Raw genomic sequence first — 27,682 nt, 5'->3', positions numbered from 1 at the left:
AAGACTTCATATTATTTATTTGAAGCTTACAGAGTATAATGCTCTCAACGTATGCAATCTACCTTGTATAAAAACTCCAAAAGTACAAACAACAATGAAGACAGACAATGTAAACATCAACGAGATATAAAAGACAGGCAGAGTGTGTAATGGCAACAATTCTGTTATGCGTTACGTGTATAAAGTATGGAGGATGAGTTATGGTCTATGAGTGAGGTGTCCGTCCGGAGTGATCACCGGCTTGGAGGGCAAGATCTAGTGTTTACCTGAATTTAATTGAAGAAAATGAGCTTCATATAAAAAAAAATCATACAAAATGCTGAAATGTGGGCTGAAAAAATATACAATAAAATTAAACATACATCATAAAAAACAAGGCCTAAAATGGCCTGTATACTGTCCACTGTACCGTTTCAGTCAAGTCCGTGGCAGGGCTAATATAACTTAGTATAATGCAAGGACAACCGAGAGGATATCAGTCATAAAAAAACAGGTGTGATAGTGATCAAATTAATCAAAAACTTATCACATTACAACTGGGTGCATCTTGAAATGTGCTGGAAGAAGAGGTTGCGGGTCAAAGAGAGACTGATTTAAGTGCCATAGTGCTCAACGGCCCTGTTTCAGTTTGTCAATGTGGAAGGTGAGTTTGAGGGCGGGCCCCAGTTTTAGGCCCATATATTTCATCATGACGTCACTACGGAGCAGAAGTAGAGCTTTTCCATCAATCTCCTGCAACAGAAGAGCCCCACCCCAAAAGGAAATGTTAACACCAGCAGCAAATCACATTTTATACATTTACATGAGGATACTCTACTGCTAGGTGACTTGTTGTGGCTGCCATTGTAGACCGCAGCTTTAAGGGCAAACTTAAACCTCTTGAGACCAGAGCGTGACTGCTGTGTGCATTATCCATTTCCCTTTTTGATTTGTAACTAGTAGCACCAGATAAACATGCAAGAAAAAAAAATCTACAGCAAATATTTTCCAAAAAATTAATGGCAACATATGTGGACAGCGGGACTAAGTTGTAAAATTTTAAATAATACCAAACCATAGAAAGTCAGATTTTTTTTAATCAAATTGAACTTTTGGTCGGATTTTAGGACTTAGTTGCATGCAGAGCTATAGGATGCTCCCTTGCTCCCTATGTAGTGAATTACTTAACCTTCAGTGTGCTGTCTATCTGCACAGGTCTCAGAACAGTTAGAAATGCACCTTATTTTCATCCTAACTCCATATAAAGCCTCTGAAAGCAACATTTTTCAGCTTTTGGATGAACCCATTGATTCTCAGTGTGATAATGCACAGTAAATATACAGTAGGATTTCTAAGGAAAAGTGCTTAAGTACACATTAGTGTACATTATGTTTAGCAGCATTGCGTTTTGCAATAAATAGCTAAAAAAAAAAAAAAAGGCATATCGGATGAAACTAGAGACTTTTATCTTTTGACTCAAGCAGTTTTCAATTAAGTTTCTCCCAAAGACTAACTCCGCTGTGATCGGCGTCATGTTGTTTTGTCCCATGACTCCGTACATCAAAAGTTTAAGCCTTTACTGACAGCCAAGACTCTTCTGAACTGAGATCAGTCTGTTTAAATGAATTCAAATTATGCGTTGTTTATAGCGGAGCCAAAATACAACATCCACACATGTGTACGCAGTGTCGCACGAGGTTAACTCAAACGTGAATATCAACAATTTGCAATCTCCAGCTCTCTAATTTTTTTTGTCATAGAATGTGGAGGGTTGTTATGGAGCACAATCTACAAGTGATTAAAGGGGTAGTTCACCCAAAAAAGACATCCTCAATCAATTTGTTTGGAGAAAAGATGAAATGAAAGTGAATGGTGCCTGGAGCTATTAGTTCCTAACATTCAGCCTAACATCTCTTTTGTTCCATAGAAGAAAGAAAGAAAATCATATGGGTTTGGAGGGTGAGTAAATGATGACAGAATTTTCATTTTAGGGTAAACTATCCCTTTAATCACCTATTTCTGCATGTTGATTGTAGTTATTTTTTCTGCCTCTAACTGTTCCTCACTCTCTACCCTCAACTTACGTGTTTGCGGAAGAGGTCTGCGTGTGGTACGAGCTGAGGGTCAATGTCTCTGATGAACTGCATGACGTCCTCTACCGTCCACAGGTTGGGGTCCTGTCCACTGGGCTTCTGACTTTCTCTCGAGCTCAGAAAACGCTCTGATCCTGGTAAGAAGGGTTTTCAGTATAAAATCAATATCTTCTGATGAATCCTGTTTGGATAAGTGATCTTCAAGGTTCATCAGTTGTTCACATTATTGCATTTAGGCCTTGAATGTATAAGGTATCAGAATGATTAAGTACAATCCATTAGGTATGAGAAGTATGTTTTAGTGTGCAAGTGATGTTTGACACTGGGTTTGTGCTGGAATGTTTGTGTGTGTACCTGTGGAGCCCAGACGATGAAGTTGTCCCGGCGAGCTGCTACTCCGAGAGAGGGCACGCATTGTCAAGCTGTGTCCAGGAGACAAATGTGCTTTCTCTAAGACCTCTGAGCTACTGACCCCGTTCTCCATCAGAAATGGCTCTGAACATCCACAAAGATCACAAACACAGCACCACTTTAACACTTACAAAAGGGTAAATGGTAAATGTACAACACAGAGTTTCCACTGGATGTAAATATCCACAACTCAGTGATGCTGTTCAATGCTGGTTAAGCTGTAGAACAATGTGCAATACCTTCTGAAGACAGACGATGGGTTTTGGCTATTTTGTGTGGTACCGGGTTGCTGTTGTAGGTGTTGTGCTGGAGGAATCTTGTAGTTTCTCGACCAGGTCCAGAACAAAGACTTTCTGTAAAGTTTCTCCTCTCTACCCACACAAGGAAAACACACATAAGACCTTCTTTCTTCTGTGCGCTACACAACCTTAGTGTTAAGAAGCCTCAATAGAAATTAATGACAGCAGATGTGTTTGCGTGCATGAGCGCTAACCTGTGTATGTTCGAGTGTCATAGTGAACTCCTCCAAGAGGGACGGGCTGACTACCGAACAGTGGGTCACAGTGCAGGTTGTGGCAGAGTTTCTCCAGAAAGCGCAACATGTACGTCACACTGTTCACTGCAGGCAGTGTAAGAGTGTGGTGCTGTTGCTCAAAGTAGGCTGTGGAGTAAATAGGAAAGGTTCAGGTTTAGCTCAGTCTTAAAACCTTGTGAGCTGCATTCATAGACAGCTTTTTAGGTGCGCTACTGCCACGAAGGTTGTTCAAGATAGGCAAGTTAATGCTGCCTCATAAGATGCTTGTTTTTGCCAAATTCTAAGGCAGCAGTGATGTATCTTTTGCGGAGATGGAAATACCACCATGTATTGTGACAAGCTTGGTAAAAAAATGAATCCAAGGTGGCGAAAGAAGTGAGAGAGATGTTGATTATAAACATATTTAAAATTCATTTAATACGGAAATGTATCAATAAAAATTGTTTAAAATAATTTAAATAGTATATAAATATATATATATATATATATATATATATACACACACACACACACACACACACACACCACTGTAAAAAATTAAGAGACCACTGCAAAATTATCAGTTTCTCTGGACTTATTATTTATAGGTACAGTTGAAGCAGAAGTTTACATACACTTAGGTTGAAGTCATTAAAACTCATTTTTTTAACCACTTCTCCGATTTCATATTAGCAAACTATAGTTTTGGCAAGTCGTTTAGTACATCTACTTAAGTAATTGTTCCCAACAATTTTTACAGACTGTTTGATTGATTCACATTTAATTGACTATCACAATTCCAGTGGGTCAGAAGTTTATATACATTAAGTTAACTGTGCCTTTAAGCAGATTGGAAAATTCCAGAAAATGATGTCAAGCCTTTAGACAATTAGCTTCTGATAGGAGGTGTAGTCAATTTGGAGGTGTACCTGTGGATGTATTTTAAAGCCTACTTTCAAACTCAGTGCCTCTTTGCTTGACATCATGGGAAAATCAAAAGAAATCAGCCAAATCCTCAGAAAAAAAATTGTGGATCTCCATAAGTCTGGTTCATCCTTGGGAGCAATTTCCAAATGCCTGAAGGTAACACGTTCATCTGTACAAACAATAGTACGCAAGTATAAACACCATGGGACCATGCAGCTATCATAACGCTCAGGAAGGAGACATTCTGTCTCCTAGAGATGAACGTAGTTTGGTGCGAAAAGTGCAAATTAATTCCAGAACAACAGCAAAGGACCATGTGAAGATGCTGGAGGAAACAGGTTGACAAGTATCTATATCCACAGTAAAACGAGTCCTATATCGACCTAACCTGAAATGCTGCTCTGCAAGGAAAAAGCCACTGCTCCAAAACTGAGGGGTGGCAACATCATGTTGTGGGGGTGCTTTGCTGCAGGTGGGACTGGCGCACTTCACAAAATAGATGGCATCATGAGAAAGGAATATTATGTGGATATATTCAAGCAACATCTCAAGACATTAGCCAGGAAGTTAAAGCTCGGTCGCAAATAGGTCTTCCAAATGGACAATGACCCCAAAGCATACTTCCAAAGTTGTGGCAAAATGGCTTAAGGACAACAAAGTCAAGGTATTGGAGTGGCCATCACAAAGCCCTGACCTCAATCCAATAGAAAATGTGTGGGCAGAACTGAAAGTGTGTGTGCGAGCAAGGAGGCCTACAAACCTGACTCAGTTACACCAGTCCTGTCTGGAGGAATGGGCCAAAATTCTAGCAACTTATTGTGAGAAGCTTGTGGAAGGCTACCCAAAAAGTCTGACCCAAGTTAAACTATTTAAAGGCAATGCTACCAAATACTAACAAAGCGTATGTAAACTTTTGACCCACTGGGAATGTGATAAGAAATAAAAGCTGAAATAAATTATTCTCTCTACTATTTCACATTCTTAAATTAAAGCAGTGATCCTAACTGACCTAAGACAGGGAATGTTTTCTACGATTAAATGTCAGGAATTGTGAAAAACTGAGTTTAAATGTATTTGGCTAAGGTGTATGTAAACTTCTGACTTCAACTGTATGTGTTTGAGTAAAATTATCATTTTTGTTTTATTCTATAAATTACTGATAAAAGTTCTCCCAAATTCCAAATAAATATATTGTCATTTAGAGTATTTATTTGCAGAAAATGACAACTGGTCAAAATAACAAAAAAGATGCAGTTTTCAGGCCTCGAATAATGCAAGAAAACAAGTTCATATTCAACACTAATGTTTTAACTTAGGAAAAGTTCAGAAATCAATATTTGGTGGAATAACCCTGATTTTCAGTCACAGCTTTCATACGTCTTATGCCACTCCTGGCGCAAAAATTCAAGCAGCTGGGATTTGTTTGATAGCTTGTGGCCATCCATCTTCCTCTTGATAACATTTCAGAGGTTTTCAATGGGGTTAAGTCTGGAGATTGGGCTGGCCATGACAGAGTCTTGATCCGGTGGTCCTCCATCCACACCTTCATTGACCTGGCTGTGTGGCATGGAGCATTGTCCTGCTGGAAAAACCAATCCTCAGAGTTGGGGAACATTGTCAGAGCAGAAGGAAGTAAGTTTTCTTCCAGGATAACCTTGTACGTGATTTGATTCATGCATCCTTCACAAAGACGAATCTGCCCGATTCCAGTCTTACTGAAGCAACCCCAGATCATCACCTATCCTCCACCAAATTTCACAGTGGATGCGAGACACTGTGGCTTGAAGGCCTCTCCAGATCTCCGTCTAACCATCAGAAGACCAGGTGGAGGATCGTGATGATTTGGGGGTGCTTCAGCAAGGCTGGAATTGGGCAGATTCGTCTTTGCATCTTTTTGTTATTTTGACCAGTTGTCATTTTCTGCAAATTAATGCTCTACGTGACGATATTTTTATCTGGAATTTGGAAGAAATGTTGTCAGTACTTTATAGAATAAATTTTTTTTTTTTTTCATTTTACTCAAACACATACCTATAAATAGTAAATCCATAGAAACTGATTCTGTAGAGCTGTATATATAGAGATAGAGATAGAGAGAGAGAGAGAGAATTTTGCTTATGTTGTCTGTACTGAAAATCAGTTGAGTCAAGTCTCTGTATGTGCTTCACCTCTACATATTATACATATCAGTCACTTAAGTAGGGCCCAATGAAATCAGTTTTTTTTCCCCAAATTCCATTTTAAATATAATGTAATTAATATATTATTATTACTACTTGCAGTTCGCTTTATAGGTTAATGTGTGCTTATTAAACCGCAAAAGGGTATGATTTAATTATTTAAATATATGGTCTGCGTGACCTATCTACGTGCTTCACAGTGAATAAAGTGCTCTGCTCTTTGTCATTAATACACACACACAGCACATGTGATGTTAATAATGCGGTTAGTGTTTAAGCAGTGGATTCTCACAATCATTTACTGTTGAAGCCCACAGATCAATTGTTTAATTAAATCTCTGCCTTTTGTGGTTTAATCTTCACACTAGGATATATCACTAATTATCATTATTATCATGATAATAATATATAATTAATTGTGCATTTATATATTAATTTCCTCCCAAATATGTCAAGTTCCGTAACATTCAGTTTTCATCAGTCGATTCCAAGATTCTGTCTGTGTTTTCCACAACGCTGTAATCATACGGCCATAACAGATGTATGTATGTACTGCTGAAGTCAGAAGTTTACATACACCTTAGTCAAATACTTTTAAACTCAGTTTTTCACAATTCCTGACATTTAATCATAGAAAACATTCCCTGTCTTAGGTCAGTTGGGATCACTATTTTAAGAATGTGAAATGTCAGAATAATAGTAGAGAGAATGATTTATTTCAGCTTTTATTTCTTTCATCACATTCCCAGTGGGTCAGAATTTACATACAATTTGTTAGTATTTGGTAGCATTGCCTTTAAATTGTTTAACTTGGGTCAAACGGTTTGGGTATCCTTTCACAAGCTTCTCACAATAAGTTGCTGGAATTTTGGCCCATTCCTCCAGACAGAACTGGTGTAACTGAGTCAGGTTTGTAGGCCTCCTTGCTCGCACAAGCTTTTTCAGTTCTGCACACAAATTTTCTTTCAGATTGAGGTCAGGGCTTTGTGATGGCCACTCCAATACCTTGACTTTGTCGTCCTTAAGCCATCTTGCCACAACTTTTGAGGTATGCTTGGGGTCATTGTCAATTTGGAAGACCCTTTTGTGACCAAGCTTTTACTTCCTGGCTGATGTCTTGAGATTTTCCTTCAATATATCCACATAATTTCCCTTCCTCATGATGCCATCTATTTTGTGAAGTGCTCAAGTCCCTCCTGCAGCAAAGCACCCCCACAACATGATGCTGCCTCCCCCATGCTTCACGGTTGGGATGGTGTTCTTCGACTTGCAAGCCTCACCCTTTTTCCTCTAAACATCACGACGGTCATTATGGCCAAAAAGTTCAATTTTTGTTTCATCAAACCAGAGGAAATTTCTCCAAAAAGTAAGATCTTTGTCCCCATGTACACTTACAAACTATTGTAATTTAATTAATTTAATTAAATTAAATTAAAATTAAATTAATATAATTAAAATTATTGTCTGGCTTTTTTATGGCAGTTTTGGAGCATTGGCTTCTTCCTTGCTGAGCAGCCTTTCAGGTTATATCGATATAGGACTAGTTTTACTGTGGATATAGATACTTGTCTACCTGTTTCCTCCAGCATCTTCAAAAGGTCCTTTGCTGTCATTCTGGGATTGATTTGCACTTTATGCACCAAACTACGTTCATTTCTAGGATTCCTTCCTGAGCGGTATGTTGGCTGCATGGTCCCATAGTGTTTATACTTGTGTACTATTGTTTGTACAGATGAATGTGGTACCTTCAGGCATTTGGAAATTGCTCCTAAGGATGAACCAAACTTGTGGAGGTCCACAATTTTTTTTCTGAGTTCTTGGCTGTTTTCTTTTTATTTTCCCATGATGTCAAGCAAAGAGGCACTGAGTTTGAAGGTAGGCCTTAAAATACATCCACAGGTACACCAATTCAGTACACCTCCAATCAGAATCTAATTGTCTAAAGGCTTGACATAATTTTCTAGAATTTTCCAAGCTGCTTAAAGGCACAGTTAACTTAATGTATGTAAACCTCTGACCCACTGGAATTGTGATATAGTCAATTAAAAGTGAAACAATCTCTCTGTAAACAACTGTTGGTAAAATTACTTGTGTCATGCACAAAGTAGATGTCCCAAGCGACTTGCCAAAACTATAGTTTGCTAATATTAAATCTGTGGAGTGGTTAAAAAATTAGTTTTAATGACTTCAGCCTAAGTGTATGTAAACTTCTGACTTAAACTGTATGTATGATAGAAATTAACTTTTCTATTAAAGGATAATATTTGCCCCCTGGAATTGATTTTTCAGAGGCTTTTTTTTTTTTTACACTTTATGAGGATATTCTTTTCTAACCATATAAAAACATAGCATACCATCTATTTATGTAAAATCCTTCAAACCATACTAAACTAGATATGCCTCGAGCAGAATATAATTAAATATTTGTGTCTATTTCCATGGCATACTTGCCCCGTGCCCTGGTTCATTTTGGACCCTGTTGTATGATCATGTCTGTGTGTGCTGACCTGATATGAGCTCTCCTCCATGTCCTGGTTTAAGGCAGGAGAAGACAGTGCTCTGGTTATATGCACAGTCAAAACAGGCCTGAACACACTGCTGCAACACTGAGGAAGCTCGACCTGGCCCAAAGTGATCCGGCAAAGACTGAATTCGCCGTGCATCCAGGTGTGGACCCACTTTCCCATACTTGTTCAGGTACACACATACTGAGACACCCAAATAATTGCGAAGTTAGGGAAAATGCTACATAAGGACTGAAATGTTTATTTCAAAGTGCAGTGGGTTGAATTGTTTTAGCTCTCACTAAGACACTTGCAGTACCTGTAGGAGCCTGTAAGGCAGCACTGGGAATTGTAGCATTGTCCAACGGAACTGAGCTGGTGTCTGGCTCTGGAGTGCTACTGCTAGGGGAGGTGGGCATAGGGTTGGGCACCAATCTGGGCTTTCTCTATATACAAATACACACAGTCAGGATAAATTTGTTTAAATAACACTGCATCATTGCCTTTTGGTTATCCAACGATGGTTTCCATTGATTTCCAACATTAATCTACTAAAGTTGTAAGTCACACCTTGCTGCCAGGTTTGGGGCCTCTCTTTTTGGGAATTTTGATAGGTTCTGTCTGGTTCTGCTGCACTTTCTGGGCCCAGTTTGCTGGCAGTTTGCCTTTGGGTCTACCAGGACCTGCAGTCGCCCCTTCTAGCCACGCTGCCCTCTTGGCCCAGCCCAGCTGAAAGACAACATAAAAGTACAACATAAACACATATAAGTCTTGTAGGATAGTCTATAGACCTTATTGCCAGTAGCGCCATCTTTGATTTTTGACAGGAATTAAAATAACGCTGTGAGGTATAGACCGTCTCTTCAAATGTAGCACAGTGCATGTAGCTATCAAAAAGCTCCTCACATCTCATTTTTCACAACTCATGTTGTCTGGAGTTTTTTGTCAACTGAAATTTCTTGGAAAGATATTTTTTCAATGTTTTGTCAGCAGAACAGTCCAAAAACACTTCAAACAACTGTACAACCTATTGAAAAGACTATCCTTCAAAGCCTTTTTGTCATTCCCATCAAAAATGGCTCTGCTGTGAATAAGGTCAATAATATGTTAACGACAGTTATTTTCAGCAGTTATCACCCTTTTTACATTTCTGAAAATGTACTTAAATACTTGATATTATTATTAATTGCCTGAAAACTCTTAGCATACATTTTGTTGTGGTATCGCAATTGGTACCAGGAGTCGTGAAATTGTACTCGTACTGCTATTGACTACTGAAGTTTTGGTATTGTGACAACCCTAGATACCGATATACCTTGCTTCCTGGTTTGGGGCCACGTTTCTTGGGGATTTTAATAGTTTCCAGTTCCTTTTCAGGCTGGTCTGTCTGGGGACCAATTGTTTCTTTCTCTCCCCAGGACCCAGTTAGTTCGGTTTTCTTGCGGCCAGGCTTACGTTTCTTCTTCGGTGGAGGTCTGCCTGGTGTAGGGGGCATACCTAACCCCTCTATACTACTGTCCGGCAGGGCAACAAGTGCACCTAGCATCTTCGGTAACCCAGCTGCAAAAGTTATAAAGATGACTGATTAATGTAGTAGCTGATATATGTATGTGAATGTGAACAGGAAGTGTCAACAATACAGCACTTTATAGGGATAGTTCTATCATAATTTACTTGCATGATTTTCTTCTGTGGAACACAAAAGGAGATGTTGGGAAGAATGTTAACCTCAGTCACCAATCCCTTTCATTGTATGATAAAAAGGTACAAATTAAGTGAATAGTGACTGACGCTAATATTCTGCATAAAATCTCCTTTTGTGTTCCAAGGTTTTGGAACAACATATGGGTGAGTAAATGATAGATGATGAAAACATTTCCATTTTGGGTGAAATATCCTTGTAAGTGAGATACATATCAATCTGGACAATATACCACAACTTGCTGCAACAAACATGAAAGCAGAAGACAGAGAGAGGGAGTCTTTTTTGCAGAGTTGTGCTGACCCAGTTTCTTTGAGCCATGTTAACAAAGAGACAAGTTGTGTTAAACATTTTTGGTGCCGGTGTCCTCGAAAGTGCAAAGAGAAACTGAGCGAAAGAGAGAAAGAGAGCACACGACAGGAAAAGAAGAGGAAGAGAGATATTTTAAGAAAGAGATCCTTAAGAACAGAAAAATCAAGATAGAATGAGAAGTTTACAAACATCAACAACAGCACCAAACCTCTATCAAAAGTATGTGTTAAAGAAAAAAAAAAACATTTTTTTTTTTTTACATCTGATTCAAGATGTGAGTAAACATACACTAGAGAATGACATTCAACTGAAACCTAACAACACACACATAGACACAAACTTATGAGCCCTACACACCTGTAAATGAGGCCAGGATTGCAGTTTGTACAAATCCAGTTGAGAAAAGTAAGGCTACACTACCTCACTGAAAAAGGGTCTGTTCTCGATCTTGCAGTGTCAATTTGTGGCATCTATTTCTCAAGCTCAATTCACTTCCTTCCTGCCCCTTAGTTTCAATGTACACTCTAAAGCCTTGCAAAGTCTGCTGATAGTGAGATAATGAACAGAGATGGTCCTTCTAGAACTATTAACCCTGAAAGTATTTCATGTGCAAATGTGGTGGAGTTTATCCTGGATCTATCACAGACTGATATGTTTTAAATAGCGATCAGACTTTGCTTGCAAGACTTTTAAACAAACTTAGAAAATAAAAGTCAAATACACATTCTACAAGATTTGAAGTATTACAGTATGTGTAGACATATTCCTTATTTTCTTCAAATATACACATATTCACAATCAACACACTACAGTAATTTGCTTACCCCCAGTTTCAGTGTGCTAAGAACTAGTGTGTCTTCTTAGAGGCATGATAAGTTTTCTCTCTTTCTTCTAACCCTCATCTCTCATCATACACTTATGGTCACACCATCCCTTCAAAGTGAGGCCTGCTATTGGGCACAGGGTTTGCAGCTATGCCAGATGGGCAACCCCACCCAACCAACCCCTTGTAAACCAAAACTGAGAAAAAATCTTGTCTTATCCCTGCTTTTCTCTCTATCAAATGCATTTTTAAAAACACAAGCTTAGTTTGTTTTATCCGCCAGTCGTCGATTTCTCGAACCAGGCTATTCTTGGCTCTTCTTTTTTTTTCTCTTTCTTTCTCCACTTCTGTGGTGTCTAGTTACTTTTACATTCATTCATTCATGTAAGCTTTTCTATTTCCCACTGAATTCAACTTACCTGGTTCATGTGTTTGTCTATGAACACCATGTATACATTTTGATATGTACACTCACTGAGCACTTTATTAGGAACACCTGTACAACTACTTATTCATGCGATGATCTAATCAACCAATCGTGTGGCAATGCATAAAATCATGATTTTTGGTGCCAGACGGGCTGGTTTGAATATTTCAGTAACTGCTGATCTCTTGGGATTTTCAGGCACAACAGTCTCTAAAGTATTACTCAAAATGGTGCCAAAAACAAAAAACATCCAGTGAGTGGCAGTTCTGCAGACAGAAACACCTTGTTGTGGAGAGAGGTCAACGAAGAATGGCCAGACTGGTTCGAGCTGACAGAAAGGCTATGGTAACTCAGATAACCACTCTGTACAATTGTAGTGAGCAGAATATCATCTCAGAATGCTATTCTGAGATGCGGGTTGGCGTTGTTTTGGCAGCACGAGGGGGATCTACACAATATTAGGCAAGTGGTTTTAATGTTGTGGCTGATCAGTGTTTATCTTATAGGGCGGCAACTAATGATTATTTTGATAATCGATTATTCTAATGATTATTAAAACGATTATTTGGTGATTACTGCAACAATTAATTATTAGCTTTTAACCCATTATTCAGCTTGTGCCATGACTTAAAAGGTTGTATTAAATGTGCTTACTAACAATAAAGAGGACAAAATCATCTTTTAAAAACACCTCTAAGTGACATTCACTGAATTAAAGGGAAAAAAAATTTGTATTAAGTTTAATTCAGTAAAGAAATTCACTGCAAAAAATCATATTGTTATCAAGTGCTTTTGTCTTGTTTTCAAGATCTATTCTCTAAAAGCAAGTCTAAATATCTTATATGCTGCTTCTCAGGTGAATGCATCTTTTAAAGGATTTTTAGATATTTTAAAATATTTGTATTTTTTATATTATATTCAACATTCTCAGATAACAATTTTTTCTTCTGTAGTATAGCTAGTAAAGAAAATGTACGTTGTTTTAAAGGAGTTTTAGATATTTATATTGGAAAACAAGCCAAAACAAAAACAAATCAAAAACATATTTTGTTGCAGTGTATTATGGGGTGGACTACCCTCGCTCACCTTTCTGTTCATTTCAATCCATCTTTAACTCACAAAAAAATAAACTCTCTACTTACTAAAGCTGTGTATTGCCAATTTTCTTCACGATAAGAAATGCTCAGTGATATATATATTATGATTCAATAAGTCAAGAGCCATCACGTTATAATCTAGCCGCAGCAAGTACACGCTCAAAGGATGAGCGTCCCTGCGCCAGAGTGTGCCTCAGCCAGAAGCAGTTTCAATCTCTCCCCCTTAGACACTTCGCACAACTCATAGAAGAGGCGCTGACCGCAAAGAGAAATGCCCGTTTCGGAGTTTGTGTTTATTTACATGACCTGCTTCCTTATTTTTTGAACTTTAATAAAGCTATAATGCATTAAATATAAGTGCATTTAAGATGTAACACCAGGGTGTTTCCTTTAAAGATGCTCGACATGCAAGTTTTGCTTCAGTGGAGCCGCAGCTCCAGCTCCACTTATTCCACAACGAGAGTGCTTCTGTATTTAATTATTTTGTATTTTTGCATTATATTTCCATCATACTTTGCGATCTACATCACCTGAAGCTGTTTGGAAAGTTTAGAGTGCATCTGGACTGTGAGCTGTGTAATTCTTCCTATTCTCAATCAGGCGCAAACTGCAGTGCTGCTTTCGCGCGTCATCATTAGAGTTTAATGTGATCTCATGTTATGTTAAATGAGATCAAACGACTATTCGACAACGAAAATTTTGGTAGACAATTTATTATTATTCGTTTCAGCCCTAATATCTTATATACAGCTGAAGTCAGAAGTTTACATACACCTTAGCCAAATACATTTAAACTCAGTTTTTCACAATTCCTGACATTTAATCATTTAAAACATTTCCTGTCTTAGGTCAGTTAGGATCACTATTTTATTTTAAGAATGTGAAATGCCACAATAATAATAAAAATTTATTTCAGCTTTTATTTCTTTCATCACATTCCCAGTGAGTCAGACGTTTACATACACTTTGTTAGTATTTGGTAGCATTGCCTTTAAATTGTTTAACTTGGGTCTAACGTTTTGGGTAGCCTTCCACAAGCTTCTCATAATAAGTTGATGGAATGTTGGCCCATTCCTCCAGACAGAACTGGTGTACCTGAGTCAGGTTTGTAGGCCTCCTTGCTCGCTCACGCTTTTTCAGTTCTGCCCACAAATTTTCTATCAGATTGAGGTCAGGGCTTTGTGATGGCCACTCCAATACCTTGACTTTGTTGTCCTTAAGCCATCTTGCCACAACTTTGGAGGTATACTTGTGGTCATTGTCCATTTGGATGACCCATTTGCGACCGAGCTTTAACTTCCTGGCTGATGTCTTGAGATGTTGCTTGAATATATCCACATAATTTTCCTTCCTCATGATGCCATCTATTTTGTTAAGTGCACCAGTCCCTCCTGCAGCAAAGCACCCCCACAGCATGATGCTGCCACCCTCATGCTTCACGGTTGGGATGGTGTTCTTCGGCTTGCAAGCCTCACCCTTTTTCCTCCAAACATAACAATGGTCATTATGGCCAAACAGTTCAATTTTTGTTTCATCAGACCAGAGGACATTTCTCCATAAAGTAAGATGTTTGTCCCCATGTGTACTTGCAAACTGTAGTCTGGCTTTTTTATGGCAGTTTTGGAGCAGTGGCTTCTTCCTTGCTGAGCAGCATTTCAGGTTATGTTGATATAGGACTAGTTTTACTGTGGATATAGATACTTGTCTAACTGTTTCCTCCAGCATCTTCACAAGGTCCTTTGCTGTTGTTTTGGGATTAATTTACACTTTTCGCACCAAACTACGTTCATCTCTAGGAGACAGAATGCGTCTGCTTCCTGAGCGGTATGATGGCTGCGTGGTTCCACAGTGTTTATACTTGCATACTATTGTTTGTACAAAAGAACATGTACCTTCAGGCATTTGGAAATTGCTCCCAAGTATGAACCAGATTGTGGAGGTCCACAATTTTTTTTCTGAGGTCTTGGCTGATTTCTTTTGATTTTCCCATGATGTCAAGCAAAGAGGCACTGAGTTTGGAGGTCTTAAAATACATCCACAGGTACACCTCCAATTCAGTACACCTCATATCAGAAATTAATTGGATAATTGCCTAAAGATCATTTTCTGGAATTTTCCAAGCTGCTTAAAGACACAGTTAACTTAGTGTATGTAAAATTTTGACCCACTGGAATTGTGATATAAAATGAAACAATCTGTCTGCAAACAATTGTTGGAAAAATTACTTGTGTCATGCACAAATTAGATGTCCTCAACGACTTGCCAAAACAATAGTTTGCTAATATGAAATCTGTGGAGTGGTTAAAAAATGAGTTTTAAAGACTTCAACGTAAGTGTATGTAAACTTCTGACTTCAACTGTATGTAAACTTTCTTATAAGTTGCTCTGGTAGAAAATTATAGCTAAAAATATAAATCTGGATCATGTAAATTAAATAAAAGTGCTTTACCATAACATCACTGATTCAACTCATTAACACCCCTCTCATTAAGGAGATAAAAAGAAAGGGGGGGGGTTAGGACCTCCGTCGGTGGTTGAGTGTGCGTAACCTCAATTTCTTTTTCGCTATAATTAGGGGGAAAACAATTTAAAGAGCACCTATTATGGTTTTTCAAATATTACCTTTCATGTAGTGTGTTATATAGCTGTTTGTGAATGTAAAAAAGTCTGCAAAGTTTCAAAAATCAAAGTGCACATCAAATGGAGTCATATGAGATTTGCATATCATCACAGGAACATTTACTGAACCACTAATTGAAATATGAATGAAATCTGTCATCTATACAGGCAGAAAAGTCTGATCTTTAAACCAAACTGTAATTACATGCAGTGCAGTATAGCCTACCTTTCCAAGTTCTTCAAATATTCCACAATATGCATAATATATCGTAATTTGGAAAGAAAAGAACAACAATGACCTTATTTTGCTTATACAGACGAGTGCAATTATGAACAATGAGGCAGAAATCCGAACTAAACTTTCTTAAAGTGCGCATTTGTGTCTTTAGTCACACGCCCCGCATCTTTTGTCAGTAATCTGAGATGGCCTCTGTAACACATTGGGTATTATTATAATCATTATAATTATTATTAAATTTCGTAATCGATGCATCAAAGTTTTAGCATAATGCTGATGCATTTTTACACCCCTACATACTATTAATAAAATAAGTCATTTAATTTAGGGGGGCAGCTTGGAGGGGCACCTCAGCGAAAGGGCAGGGGCTCGAGCCCCTAGAGCCACCCCCTCTGCACGTGCCTGCTTATCAGAATGAGAAAGAAACTGAATTCATACTGAGTGATCTGCACCTTTAGTGCCTGGCGGCTGCAGGTTGTCTCCGGTGAGCGCACACCAGCCCACAGGGAAGATGTCTCTGGAATCATAGCGGCAGTAGTAATCGAAGGCACCCCGCCAGCCATCAAAGGTGACCAGCACCTCCACACCTCGCAATGCTCCCACTGTGGCAGGACAGATGAAATGAGGGTTCTTCCTGTCCACCGCCTCCAGCTTCATTCCCACCTGAAAATCGTTCTGCTCTGGGGCAGGCGGCTCCTGCTAGTGGGCCAGAGAGATGGAGGGAATACTGTTTTTAGCATGGTTTGTTATATGACTATTACCTACATAGAAGATGAAAAGAGAGACTTTCATTCATTTAAGATAAGTCTGCCTGAACACTGCTGTGTGTGTGTTTGTTTGCTGTTCCTGACAGGTACCTTGTGAAAGATTCGAGCTGGGGCCATTTCTGCTCCATTGAGTGTTTTTAATAAGAACATGGGCCAGGAAGACGCATTCAGACGAAACCCTAAAAAAACATTAACAGTCAATTATCACTCAAAGTCTAAGAAAATACATGTTTAGGGCGGGAAAAAAGTTGTTCATTAATTTACTATTGTTGCAAGATGAGACAGCATTCTGAGAAAATCTATTTGTGCTGGTCCAGTAACAAGAGTCCCTGTATCACTTTCTATTACACGCAGAGTTAAAGCTGTTTTGTACTGTTTAAAAAATGCCTGATCATCTCAAAATTATAAACAATTTAGACTGTCTTTTAATTTAAGATATTTTGTGTCCATAATAGCTTGTGTTTGTAGATTGTTACTAAATGAATACTTTTGTTCCATTTAGTCATAGTAGTTACAGTGTAACTACTATTAAGTGTATATTTTAGGTGCTGTGCCTGGTCACTTTTTTTTCAGCTATTAACCAATTTTAAATCATCTGAGCTTTTTTGCAATTCACTTAAATAGTCCAGATGTGTGACTTAATGATTTTTTAAAGGAATATTCTGGGTTCAATACAAGTTAAGCTCAAACGACAGCATTTCTAGCATAATGTTGATCACCACAAAAATTAATTTTGGCTCGTCCCTCCTTTTCTTAAAAAATTAGCAAAAATCTGGGTTACAGTGAGGCACTTACTATTGTAGTGAATGGAAAAACAATCTGTAAATGTTCAAATAAAAGCATAGCCACAATAAATTGACTTAACTTGTATTGAACCCAGAATATTCCTTTAAGTACAAATAGTATGCAAGTTCAAATTAATTCAATTAATTTGATGACATGAATGGACCTTCTTCACAGCAGCGCCATCTTTGATTTTTGACAGGAATGACAATGAGGCTGTGAGGGATAGACGTACTGTCTCTTCAATGGGTTGTACTGCAGTTTAAAGTGTTTTTGGACCATTCTGCGGAAAAAAAACATATTTTCAAGAACATTTAGTAGACCAAAAACTCAGATGAAAATCAGATGTGATCTAGGTGCTTATTACAGCTTTATACTGTGAGTACATAGAAGAGATGTAAGTCTGTCCCTCACAGCCTCATTGTCATTCCCATTAAAAATCAAAGATGGCGCTAGTGTGAATAAGGCCTATACTACATCATAATAATTAAAAAAGTACAAAAATGCTCTTTAAAATATTTTTTGATGAAGTACAGCACGTCACACTGCTGTGACTGCTTGTCATGTTAGTTTCTCTAGAGCAAACTATATAGTACTATATCATTATCATACAGTAAGAACAGGAGGGCTTTTACATCACATAAAGCAGAAGATGGTGACATCTAGAGGACAGTAACATACCTCCCTGGCAAGTGACAATAGTTATTCAACAACCACTGAAAAGTAATTAGTATACAATTAGCATACAAGCTATTGCATCTAAATCACTGATCTTTACTAGAATAGAGGTTTTAATACATTTCATCACCTAGTGGTGGCTGTAGCATTCCACCGTTCTTCTCGCAATTCCCAATAGGTTGTATTTCAGAGGAGTCCACCAGGCGCCAGAAATCATTCTTGTTGTCGCTGCCATCCAGTCGCAGGCGGAGGCGAGAGCCGGTCAGGCCTACCACGGTGGCGATGCAGGTAGATGTAGTGTTTCTAGGATCCTGAGCTTCTAGCTTCATCCCCGCCTTAAACTCGTTCACTGGAGGGTTAGTACTCTGAGGAGAGGTAGAGGTCCTAGACAAACTTCTTATATCTTTTAGCATTGTAGTGGAATTAGCTATGCCATTTATAATTAGTGCCTTCAGCACTGAGAAGACTCACCTGTCTGAAGCAGTGAGCAGGGGCAGCCATTGCTCCTGTCTCTTTCAGGTACTTATCCCAGCTGAAAAGTCCTTAAAAATAGGTCACCAAGTCAGCATCAAATGACTTTTCAAACTAGGGATGGCACTGATCCGATACCTGGATCGGTATTGGCTTCGATACTGACGTTTTTAGACGGGTATCGGTCCGACAAGCCCGATCCAAATCCGATACTGTGTGTTATCATGTTCGTTAACGTCAAGCTCCAAATATGACATAAAAGAACCATAAAAACACCATTAAAGTAGTCCATATGATTCGTGAATTTTATTCAAAGCCACTTGAGCGATAGCTCTGTGAATCACAAAAGCCTGTGTTTAATAAGTCAATATATAAAATGCACATGCAGCGCCACACTCGCGGCTATTTTTAGCGTTCAAGTGGTGCGCAATATTTGAGCGCTACTCACGAACAACATCTCAGAAGTAGATGCTCAATAGTTCGGTTCACTTATAATATGCATTTAGAACGGCACCAGAGGTGCATTTTACCAGAATTTGAATGAGAAGTGAATTAAACTATTATGAACTTGCCAACAAACAGACACATACAGGACTTTCTGGAGAGTTCAGTGTCAAAATAAAATCCAGAGGGTTTTAAAGTTAAAGATGCAAGACTGAGAAATATTACTGTTGTATTTAAAATGCTAAAATAACCATAAAACCGTACTGTGATGGCACACGAGAGGCACGACCACCGCAAGCTTGTTTGATCCGTCTACTATCTTTCCACTCAATAGCTACTGGGAGAGGAAAACAATTTGAGATCACAAATCAGCATGACCATCTTTAAGTTAAAGGAACAGTTTACCTAAAAATAAAAATGATCTCATCATTCACTCACACTTATGCCATCCCAGATGTGTATGACTTTCTTTCTTCAGCAGAACACAAATGAAGATTTTCAGGAGAATTTCTCAGCACTTTTGCTCCATACAATGCAAGTGAATGTTTGACAACATTTTGAAAGTCCAAAAATCACATTAGTCAGCATAAAAGTAATCCAAATGACTCAAGTGGTTAAATCAATGTCTTCAGAAGCAATATGATAGGTGTGGGTGAGAAACAGATTTTTACTATAAATTCTCCTCCTTGCTTTAACTTAACTTTCACATTCTTCTTGTGTTTTTGGTGATTCACATTCTTCATTCATACGCCCCCTACTGGGCAGGAAGAATAGTTTCTAGCAAAAATAGACTTACGTATGGATCTGTTCCTCACCCACACCTATCATATCACTTCTGAAGATATGGATTTAACCACTAGAGTTTTATGGATTACTTTTATGCTGCCTTTATGTCCTTTTTGGAACGTCAACATTTTGGCACCCATTCACTTGTATTGTATGGACCAACAGAGCTGAACAATTCTTCAAAAAATCTTAATTTGTGTTCTGCATAAGAAAGAAAGTCATACACATCTGGGATGTCATGAGGAAATGATGAGAAAATGTTCATTTTTGAGTGAACTATTCCTTTAATAATGCTGCCTCTTGATGACAGTTATATCTCACATTATAGTATTATTACACTCTCACTGAATCTGGACACAAGCTACAGTATACAGTTAGTTCCTCACATCTCTTGCGGCTCTTATATGTTCATATACTGTATACTGTATGTATTAGGGCTGTGCCACGGTGGTCGACTAATCAACTAGTCATACAACAACTGACTAGTCGATTAGTGGGGTCGACTACTAATATTAATATTTTGGTGGTGGTGGCTTTAATCAGAGATGCAATTCTCATATTAACTGAGAGATGCAACTTCTTGGAGAAAGTTTTTGTGTTATTATAGCTTGCTGTGATTAAACGTGATTAATAGTCAGCACATTAAAACCCTCTACAAGAACTTTCGTTTCTTTAATGCTTTAAAGGTGCACTCACTAACTTTTTCTTTGTGTCATCTTGAACGTACACTGACACCTAGCGGCTTGGATGCAGCATCTTTCAAAATTAATAGTTTTCAGTTTCAGATGCCATTGTAGAAATCTAGTATGCACAGTTAGCCTTGATTACTTTAATCAATGAGTAAAAGTGTCAAATAACTGGACGGTTACTGAGATTTAGCGAGTAGTATTTGACTGTTCATGTGATTCTAACATGGCAGCCCCCATATGCGGACCCTCTCCATGTAGAATAAAACAGTTTTTACAAGGTAACTGATATGACTGGAGTCTTCATTTCAATGTGAGTCGTCATGATTTCCTACATATAATGCAAAATTACAATTCATGTCTTTAGGAGTTAAACTTTTTCAATGAGGAAAAACTACTGAGTGCACCTTTAAGTTTAGTCCATTTATGCACTGCTGCTGTTACAGCCATCAAAGTGCTGCATCAACAACACATTCCAAAACGATCACTGTCGGACATTTAATCCTGCTGTGAGTAATGTTCCCATATTTGAGGTGCTTTGTAGAGATTGAATACTTGTGCTGGTTATGTATGAAACTGCTTAGATAAATAGTTGCCATAAAATAAGTTTAAACTGCTTGATGTCGTGACTCGTGAACTAGATGTATATCCGCAATATCTTGTAGTTCTGCGCTTTTAAGTGCACAGCGAGGACTGCCTTGAGACGCCTAAGCTCTCTGTTTACATTGAAGCGCGTTATTCTGTGTTCAGGATGCGCATAAGTTGTTTTTATTTTTTACTATGATAGTTTTGTGCAATAGGATGTTATAGTTATTTAGCCTATTTATTTGTTGCATAACCGTTAGTTACCATGTTGATGTGCTGTGCTTAGCGTCCATATAGCCTTCTGAAACGTGTCTGATAAGGGTCACTTGATCATAACAGAGCCTATATTATACATTATTATCTTTAACACTGACTAGTCTTTCAAACAGCCGCTGACTAGCCGATTATGAAAATGTTTCGTTTTGCACTTCCCTAGTATGTATACTGTATGTATGCATATAAAGATGGAAACAATTGATTTATAACGAAAGCAGACTACAGACAAGTGGACCAAACTAGTGAAAATCAATGCATTGAAGATGGAATTGCATCAGTATGACAGCATGAAACTGCCCCTATTGATTGCAGTCTTGTTTCATTGTCTGTAGCAGTTTGTCAGTTCATCACAAATCAGTGCATTAAGTATAAAAATCTCTTACCTTTCTGTGGTACAGGTTTCTTCATTATCACACTTTTTCCAACCTCTCTATGGAATACAAACACAAAAGATTTCAAATCAAGAGTTCAGACAATAACAATTTATCATCTATCTATCTGTCCATCTGTCTGTCCATCCATCCACCCATCCATCTATCCCAGGTTAAACTTGACTTCCATTGGAGATTCTAAGTAGTGCCCGACCGATATATCGGTCGGCCGATAATATCCGATATTAGTCTTTCACCAATATAACGTATCGGCGTACATGTTTACCGATATGCGGCGATATGAAAACGTTTTTTCTGAAAATATAATGCAGATAACAATGCTTTAGAATTGGTGTCATAACGTAGTTTGTCCAGCAGAGCGCACTCCGACTCCATTGTTTACAGAGCTGAACTGACGGTGGCTCTGCAGACAGGGCAGAGTTCAGCGATGCGAAGTTGAGAGGTCTCTTCTCTGTAAATTGCCAACTAGTTTGTGAAATACACAGGGTTGAGAGGGTTACTTTTGAAATGCATTCCACTACAGATTACCGAATACATGCTGTAAAATGTCATTTGTAACCTATTCCGTTAGACAACTCAAGGTCAGTAACGTATTCTAAATACTTTGGATTAATTCTTCAGCACTGGTAGATTTTTTCACTTGTTTTGACTATAAAAACTCTGCCAGTATAATAAGACAAAATAAACATGTTAAAAAAAACATTCTATGAAAAACCTAAAATCTTATGCAGTGTTGATTCTAAAACAAGATAAATCAAATTGATATTGTTTTAAGGATTTTTAGACGTGCATGTAAAATGGCTAGAAATAGCATTTTAGTTTAGCGTAAAGCTGACAATTTACATAAGGTTTATTTCTATTTCTTCTGCTCCAAACTTTCTTCTCTGTCTGCTCATATGAATATAACACATCATAAGAAAGTGTTTCACCGCTGTTCAAATGCACTTTGGATCGCATCATTTATATGTATAAATGTTTTCCATCTGAAAGGACTAAATATTAAATGAAACAAATGACAATAAAATGCAAAGTATTCTCTTCAGTTATCAAAATACTTTTTGAATGTAACTGTATTCTAATTACCAATGATTTAAATTGTAACTGTAGTGGAATACAGTTTACTTATATTTGGTATTTTAAATACGTAATGCCATTACAAGTATTTTGTTACTCCCCAACCCTGGAAATACATACTGGAAAGTTAATAAACAATGACCCCATCATTTTATATAACTAATATAACGTTAACCCTGTCCCTGACAACCATGTCAGTCATGTTTATCACATCTGTTTGCTATGTTAGCCAGCTTTAGTTTGTCAGTGCAGTCAGTAAAGTAGCAGATTGAAAGGTAAACATCAGAGCATCTATTGCAGCTCATCAGACAACGGTGCGGTAGTGGATTGTGTGTGGTGAGTGCAGATTTCATGCTACATTGTTACCTAGTTGGTGAGACGCAATGCTGGTCCATCATTATGGATGTAGTCATTATGACTCTCCGTGACAACGAGCTTAAAGTTAACTAGCAAATCACGTAGCTACTTTCATTGTTGTCAGCTGAGTGGAAGCTAATGTGTAAACATGTATTCACCAAACTGTTTTGTTCAGGATTCACAGTTTGGTACCCCCTTCAACCAAACAATTCCAGACATTGCATTCATAAAATGTAATATTTAAAAGTCTGGTTTTCCAGACATTAAAATAGGCTACGTAATAAAAGTAGATTTAATAAATAGTATATATGCCCTGTGTAAATATTAATATATAGGATCTGTATCTAAAATAAATGAGGGGTGATAAATACTAATACAACAGGCTGGGAAAATAGACATTTCTTCATTTTTATATCATATATATATATATTTTGAATGTGTTGAAACTTGACACCGGGAGACGCACCCTAAAAACGGCACCGTCAGATCGGTTTCATACTGAAGAGCCGTTTAAAAGTACGTTTTTTTCTCTCTCTCGTAAATGTAAATAAGTGTAAATGCCAACACCATCATATATGTCGAAAGGACTGATGCCTGTCAACCAAAACATGAGCTCACTGATGTCATTAAGTGAGTCTGTTTTTTATTCCATCAGTTGCTCCTGATCGGAGGTTTCTGTATATATTTAGTTTATATGTAGGGTTACGTCCTATATAAATGTAATGGTACAACGGTCAAATATTTAGTAGTGCATAAATTTTGACTTTGTGCCCATTTAGGCCACAACTAGGCTGGTGCAACCGGCCCCTGATGTTTTAGCTAATTATTTTATTTGTATTTATTCTTTATTTTAATGGTCAGCCATTGACTGATACTAAACATACAGTACTGATGTTTATTTAGCTATTTATTCTATTTGAATGTATTCTTTATTTAATGGTCAGCAATTGACTGATACTAAACAGTACTGATGTTTATTTAGCTATTTATTGTATTTTTATTTATTCTTTATTTAAATGCCCAGCATTTGACAGATACTAAACATACAGTACTGATGTTTTAGTTATTTATTTTATTTGAATTTATTCTTTATTTTAATGGTCAGCAATTGACTGATACTAAACAGTACTGATGTTTATTTTATATATTTATTGTATTTGAATTTATTATTTATTTTGATGGTCAGCAATTGACTGATACTAAACATACAGTATTGATTTTTATTTAGCTATTAATTTAATTTTTTATTCTTTATTTAAATGGTCAGCAATTGACTTATACTAAACATACAGAACTGATGTTTATTAAGCTATTTATTGTATTTTTATTTATTCTTTATTTTCTCAGTTCATTTCTAGAATTTGTTGACTGTATAATAATAATGTCAAATATTCTTTGATAAAAATATTTAAGAAAGCAGCCTTCTGAGTTCCTTTGCATAGTCATATCGGTGCAAAATCGGTACGCAATCCACATAGAAAAGGTCTGTTTTCATTCCAGCTCAAAAATTAACTATATTGGCCACCATATCGGTAATCGGTAAATTCCCCCCCCTCTAAAATCAGTATCGTATCTGTCTCAAAAATCCCATATCGGTCGGACTCTAATTCTAAGTCTCCTGTCTTCTCTAAAGCTCTGTTTTAGGTGGTTTGAACTGTTCCCAAGCAGAGTTAATGGGTATACTAGTCAGCTGTCACTGTTCTCTCATTCTACACATGCTAAACCGTTATTCATCATGAACCACTGCCAGCAATATTCCTCAATGGACAAAACCCATTAGCTCTCTGTGCTAGAACAGAACTAACCAAAGAAGTTTTTGAATTTTGAATTTCTGAATTACTTTGGTGTAATGTTTCTTACACCAAATGAATTCTTTGTCAATTTCCTGCCTAGAATGATCCAAGGGGAGTCAGATGCTTAACAAACAGTAGTGACCCAAGAGGTCAATGTAAAGTGATTAACAAAAAGCTATGAGGTGGGGCGCTTAACACACCTATAATTTTCTTGGACAATCAGAGTTGTTTATGTAGCTAAAGAACATAAACAACATAATTATGGCAAAAAAACAAACAAAAAAAACAACATAAATACTATCTCGTAAAGCCATGCATATTGCTACAGGCAGGAAATCACTGTTATGAGATGTGTTTATCAGGGTTGCCAACTCTCACGCATTTGGCGTGAGACACGCTTTCAGGCTCTGTCTCATGCTCTCACTCTACCCAAGTAAATCTCACGTCAAAAAATAAATAAATAAAAAATAACAAGAAAACGTAATTCAATATCAAATAAATAAAACATAGCAACAAATCTTCAATTTGGATTTTTCCATCAGCACGAGACTTGAATTTTCATGGCGTCGGAGCAAATTTACCACTGCAATGCACACCAGCGTGCCCCAGAGACAGGATATCCAGAGCTCTGGGCTAGGGCAGAGCGCACGACTAAACGCACTGGATATCTCAGTGCCCGGACACCACAAAACGAATGCACTTAATATGAATTCTACAGAGAATCATCTGATTTAAATCGGTGAGGAAGAAATAAGACCTCTCAAACTGCTAGACAAGTCCCGACATTATAAACAGCACTGATAAGGTAAAGAGGAGACAACACAATGCATCAACATCAATTATAAGGCTTTTAAAAATGCATATCATCACCCTTACTAAAATGTATCGTGTTTTTTCTGTAGTAACACAGTGACAAAAAGTTATAGTTTCATATGAAATCTAATAGGAGGAATCAGTTTAAATAAATGTTTATATTATTTTATTTTAAGTGCTTTATGTATGTGTTTAGGCTATTAGTTTTTTCCATATCAAATACTAGTTTATTTTTTTTAGAAAGCCAAGCTACATTGACCTAAATAAAATAATGATGAGGAGCCATCCATTGTGGTTATGGCCTTATTGTTAGGCTACCAATGACAATTAAACAGTGGAAAAACTATGACAGGCTAAACATTCAAGGGCAGGTACAAACTGAAGAATTAAGGGGTTTAAAATCTGGACCTCCATGAATTTTGGACAAATTATAGGCAAAGTTTTCCTCCTGTTCTAACAAACTGGCACTGTTTATCTTCAGATATTTTTAAGATATGACTTACTATAAATTACTATGAGCCTGATGAAAGGAAAACAATATTTCAAAAGGACACACATTTTTTTTGCTGGAAGCACAGTCCCAGCTCAGTAAAGTAGCTCACCCTTACTGTAGGTAGTACCATCAGAACATTATAACTAGCCCTATAAAAAGAAGGTCTTGTTTAAATTAAGTTAATTTACTTTGATTTCCCATAGCAATTTGAAGTCAAACTATTGTAAAATTCAAAAAGTTCCAGATTTGCAATGTAAACATGAAATGCAGTTTAGTAATTATGTTCATTAGTAATTGCAATTATGTAACCAACCAACTTTGAGCTTGTGGTTGAGCTTGGTCCCTCAGCCACCACTGAAGATCATTTTTGGACCCAGGAAAAACCCTGGTTGTGACATAGTGAATGGGTGTTTTGAAATTGTTTTGAAGGTTTGGATCAGGTCTTGTTGTGGTGTTAGACATTAAGATAGAAGGCCTACTGGTATCATGTCCAGGGACACATTAAGATGCCACGGGCACGGGGCCCCCTGGGCTTGAACGTCGATTTGCCTGTTCATTAATGCGGCCCTGGCCATGACATCAAAATCTCACTCCAGCCTGGTATCCAAAGTTGGCAACCCTGGTTTATAATAAATCAGAGCTATTTTATTCACGCACTGATCAGTTCAAACATTCCCTCCGTAATGCCTAAACGCAATAAAAATGAACAAATCTAATTGCACGCATACCTAAATCCCGTATAGCTGCGTTGAAAGATGGCTTCTTTTCCCAGTTTATCCAGCTCTGTGTTCAAAGGCAGGGCGCCTTTGAGCGCCAAACACACAGTCCCTCCCTCTCAATAAATGACAGCACAGCAGCAGCCCCCTTACACTGGGACAGTACACTATTCCAACTCTATAACTCCGACAAAGTCTTATTTTTTATTCTTTTGTAGATCTTAAATCAGGCGAATCCACGTATAGCTCACTTACATGCATCTAAACTAAGAAACTTTTTAAAAACAGCAAACAAAACATATTAGAGTCGCTATTTCATATCCATAATAAACAAACATGCTGCTATGCTACTTAGCATCCTGACATGTTTCATATTACACAGTGGTAATTTTTACATCTCTGCAGGTTATAATGCGCTCAGTCCAAAAATACAGAGTAAAATATACTTATTTCATTCAGTGTTACTGTAAGGCAACATTTTATCTCCAATGCATGTACAGTACGCATTAGCTAAATGCTAATGTAAAGCAACTCTATTAGTTACTTTGTGTGCGTTTTCATTCAAATGTATAAATACTACAGTTATAAAGTGAGGAGGTAACTGCATCGCGATTATTACGGACGGAAGGAAGGGGACTATTTACCTTGCGCGGAAAGGTTTTTGTGTAATTTCCCAAATGTGAGGGTTAGTGTTTATCCGCCATGTTTTTAGTGTGAGTGTAGTCTTGTGTGTGTCAGTAGC

General features: G+C 37.6%; 1 protein-coding gene across 3 annotated transcripts; it reads right to left on the bottom strand.

Annotated features, from left to right (window-relative positions):
* LOC127453990 (polycomb protein SCMH1-like) lies at window positions 1-27,667 on the bottom strand. Of its 3 annotated transcripts, none has more exons than XM_051720868.1 (15): window positions 27,585-27,667; window positions 21,686-21,732; window positions 18,526-18,596; window positions 18,185-18,419; window positions 16,684-16,772; window positions 16,279-16,525; window positions 9,924-10,168; window positions 9,179-9,337; window positions 8,928-9,054; window positions 8,612-8,812; window positions 2,977-3,144; window positions 2,723-2,854; window positions 2,427-2,567; window positions 2,064-2,206; window positions 1-732 (listed from the first exon to the last, which is right to left on the bottom strand). In XM_051720868.1, the coding sequence occupies exons 2-15, from the start codon at window positions 21,708-21,710 to the stop codon at window positions 610-612; spliced, it is 2,106 nt and encodes a 701-aa protein (XP_051576828.1). In that variant the 5' UTR covers window positions 21,711-21,732; window positions 27,585-27,667; the 3' UTR covers window positions 1-609. The 3 variants fall into 3 exon arrangements, with proteins under 3 accessions (XP_051576828.1, XP_051576829.1, XP_051576830.1); XM_051720869.1 differs by lacking the exon at window positions 27,585-27,667 and adding an exon at window positions 26,953-27,473; XM_051720870.1 differs by lacking the exons at window positions 18,185-18,419; window positions 18,526-18,596; window positions 21,686-21,732; window positions 27,585-27,667 and adding an exon at window positions 17,543-17,587.
* Between the last annotated feature and the right edge of the window lie 15 nt (window positions 27,668-27,682).

This window comes from Myxocyprinus asiaticus, chromosome 16 (assembly GCF_019703515.2).
Source record: "Myxocyprinus asiaticus isolate MX2 ecotype Aquarium Trade chromosome 16, UBuf_Myxa_2, whole genome shotgun sequence".
Classification (NCBI taxonomy): Eukaryota; Metazoa; Chordata; class Actinopteri; order Cypriniformes; family Catostomidae; genus Myxocyprinus; species Myxocyprinus asiaticus.
This window is presented reverse-complemented; position numbering and strand designations above follow the sequence as displayed.

Coding starts and splice junctions, on each gene's coding strand:
- LOC127453990 (XM_051720868.1), bottom strand. CDS start 21,710: ATGAAGAAACCTGTACCACAGAAAG. Junction 18,597..21,685: donor GAAACCTGTACCACAGAAAG/GTAAGAGATTTT, acceptor CCTATTTTTAAG/GACTTTTCAGCTGGGATAAG. Junction 10,169..16,278: donor GCAGCCGCCAGGCACTAAAG/GTGCAGATCACT, acceptor TAACTTTTGCAG/CTGGGTTACCGAAGATGCTA.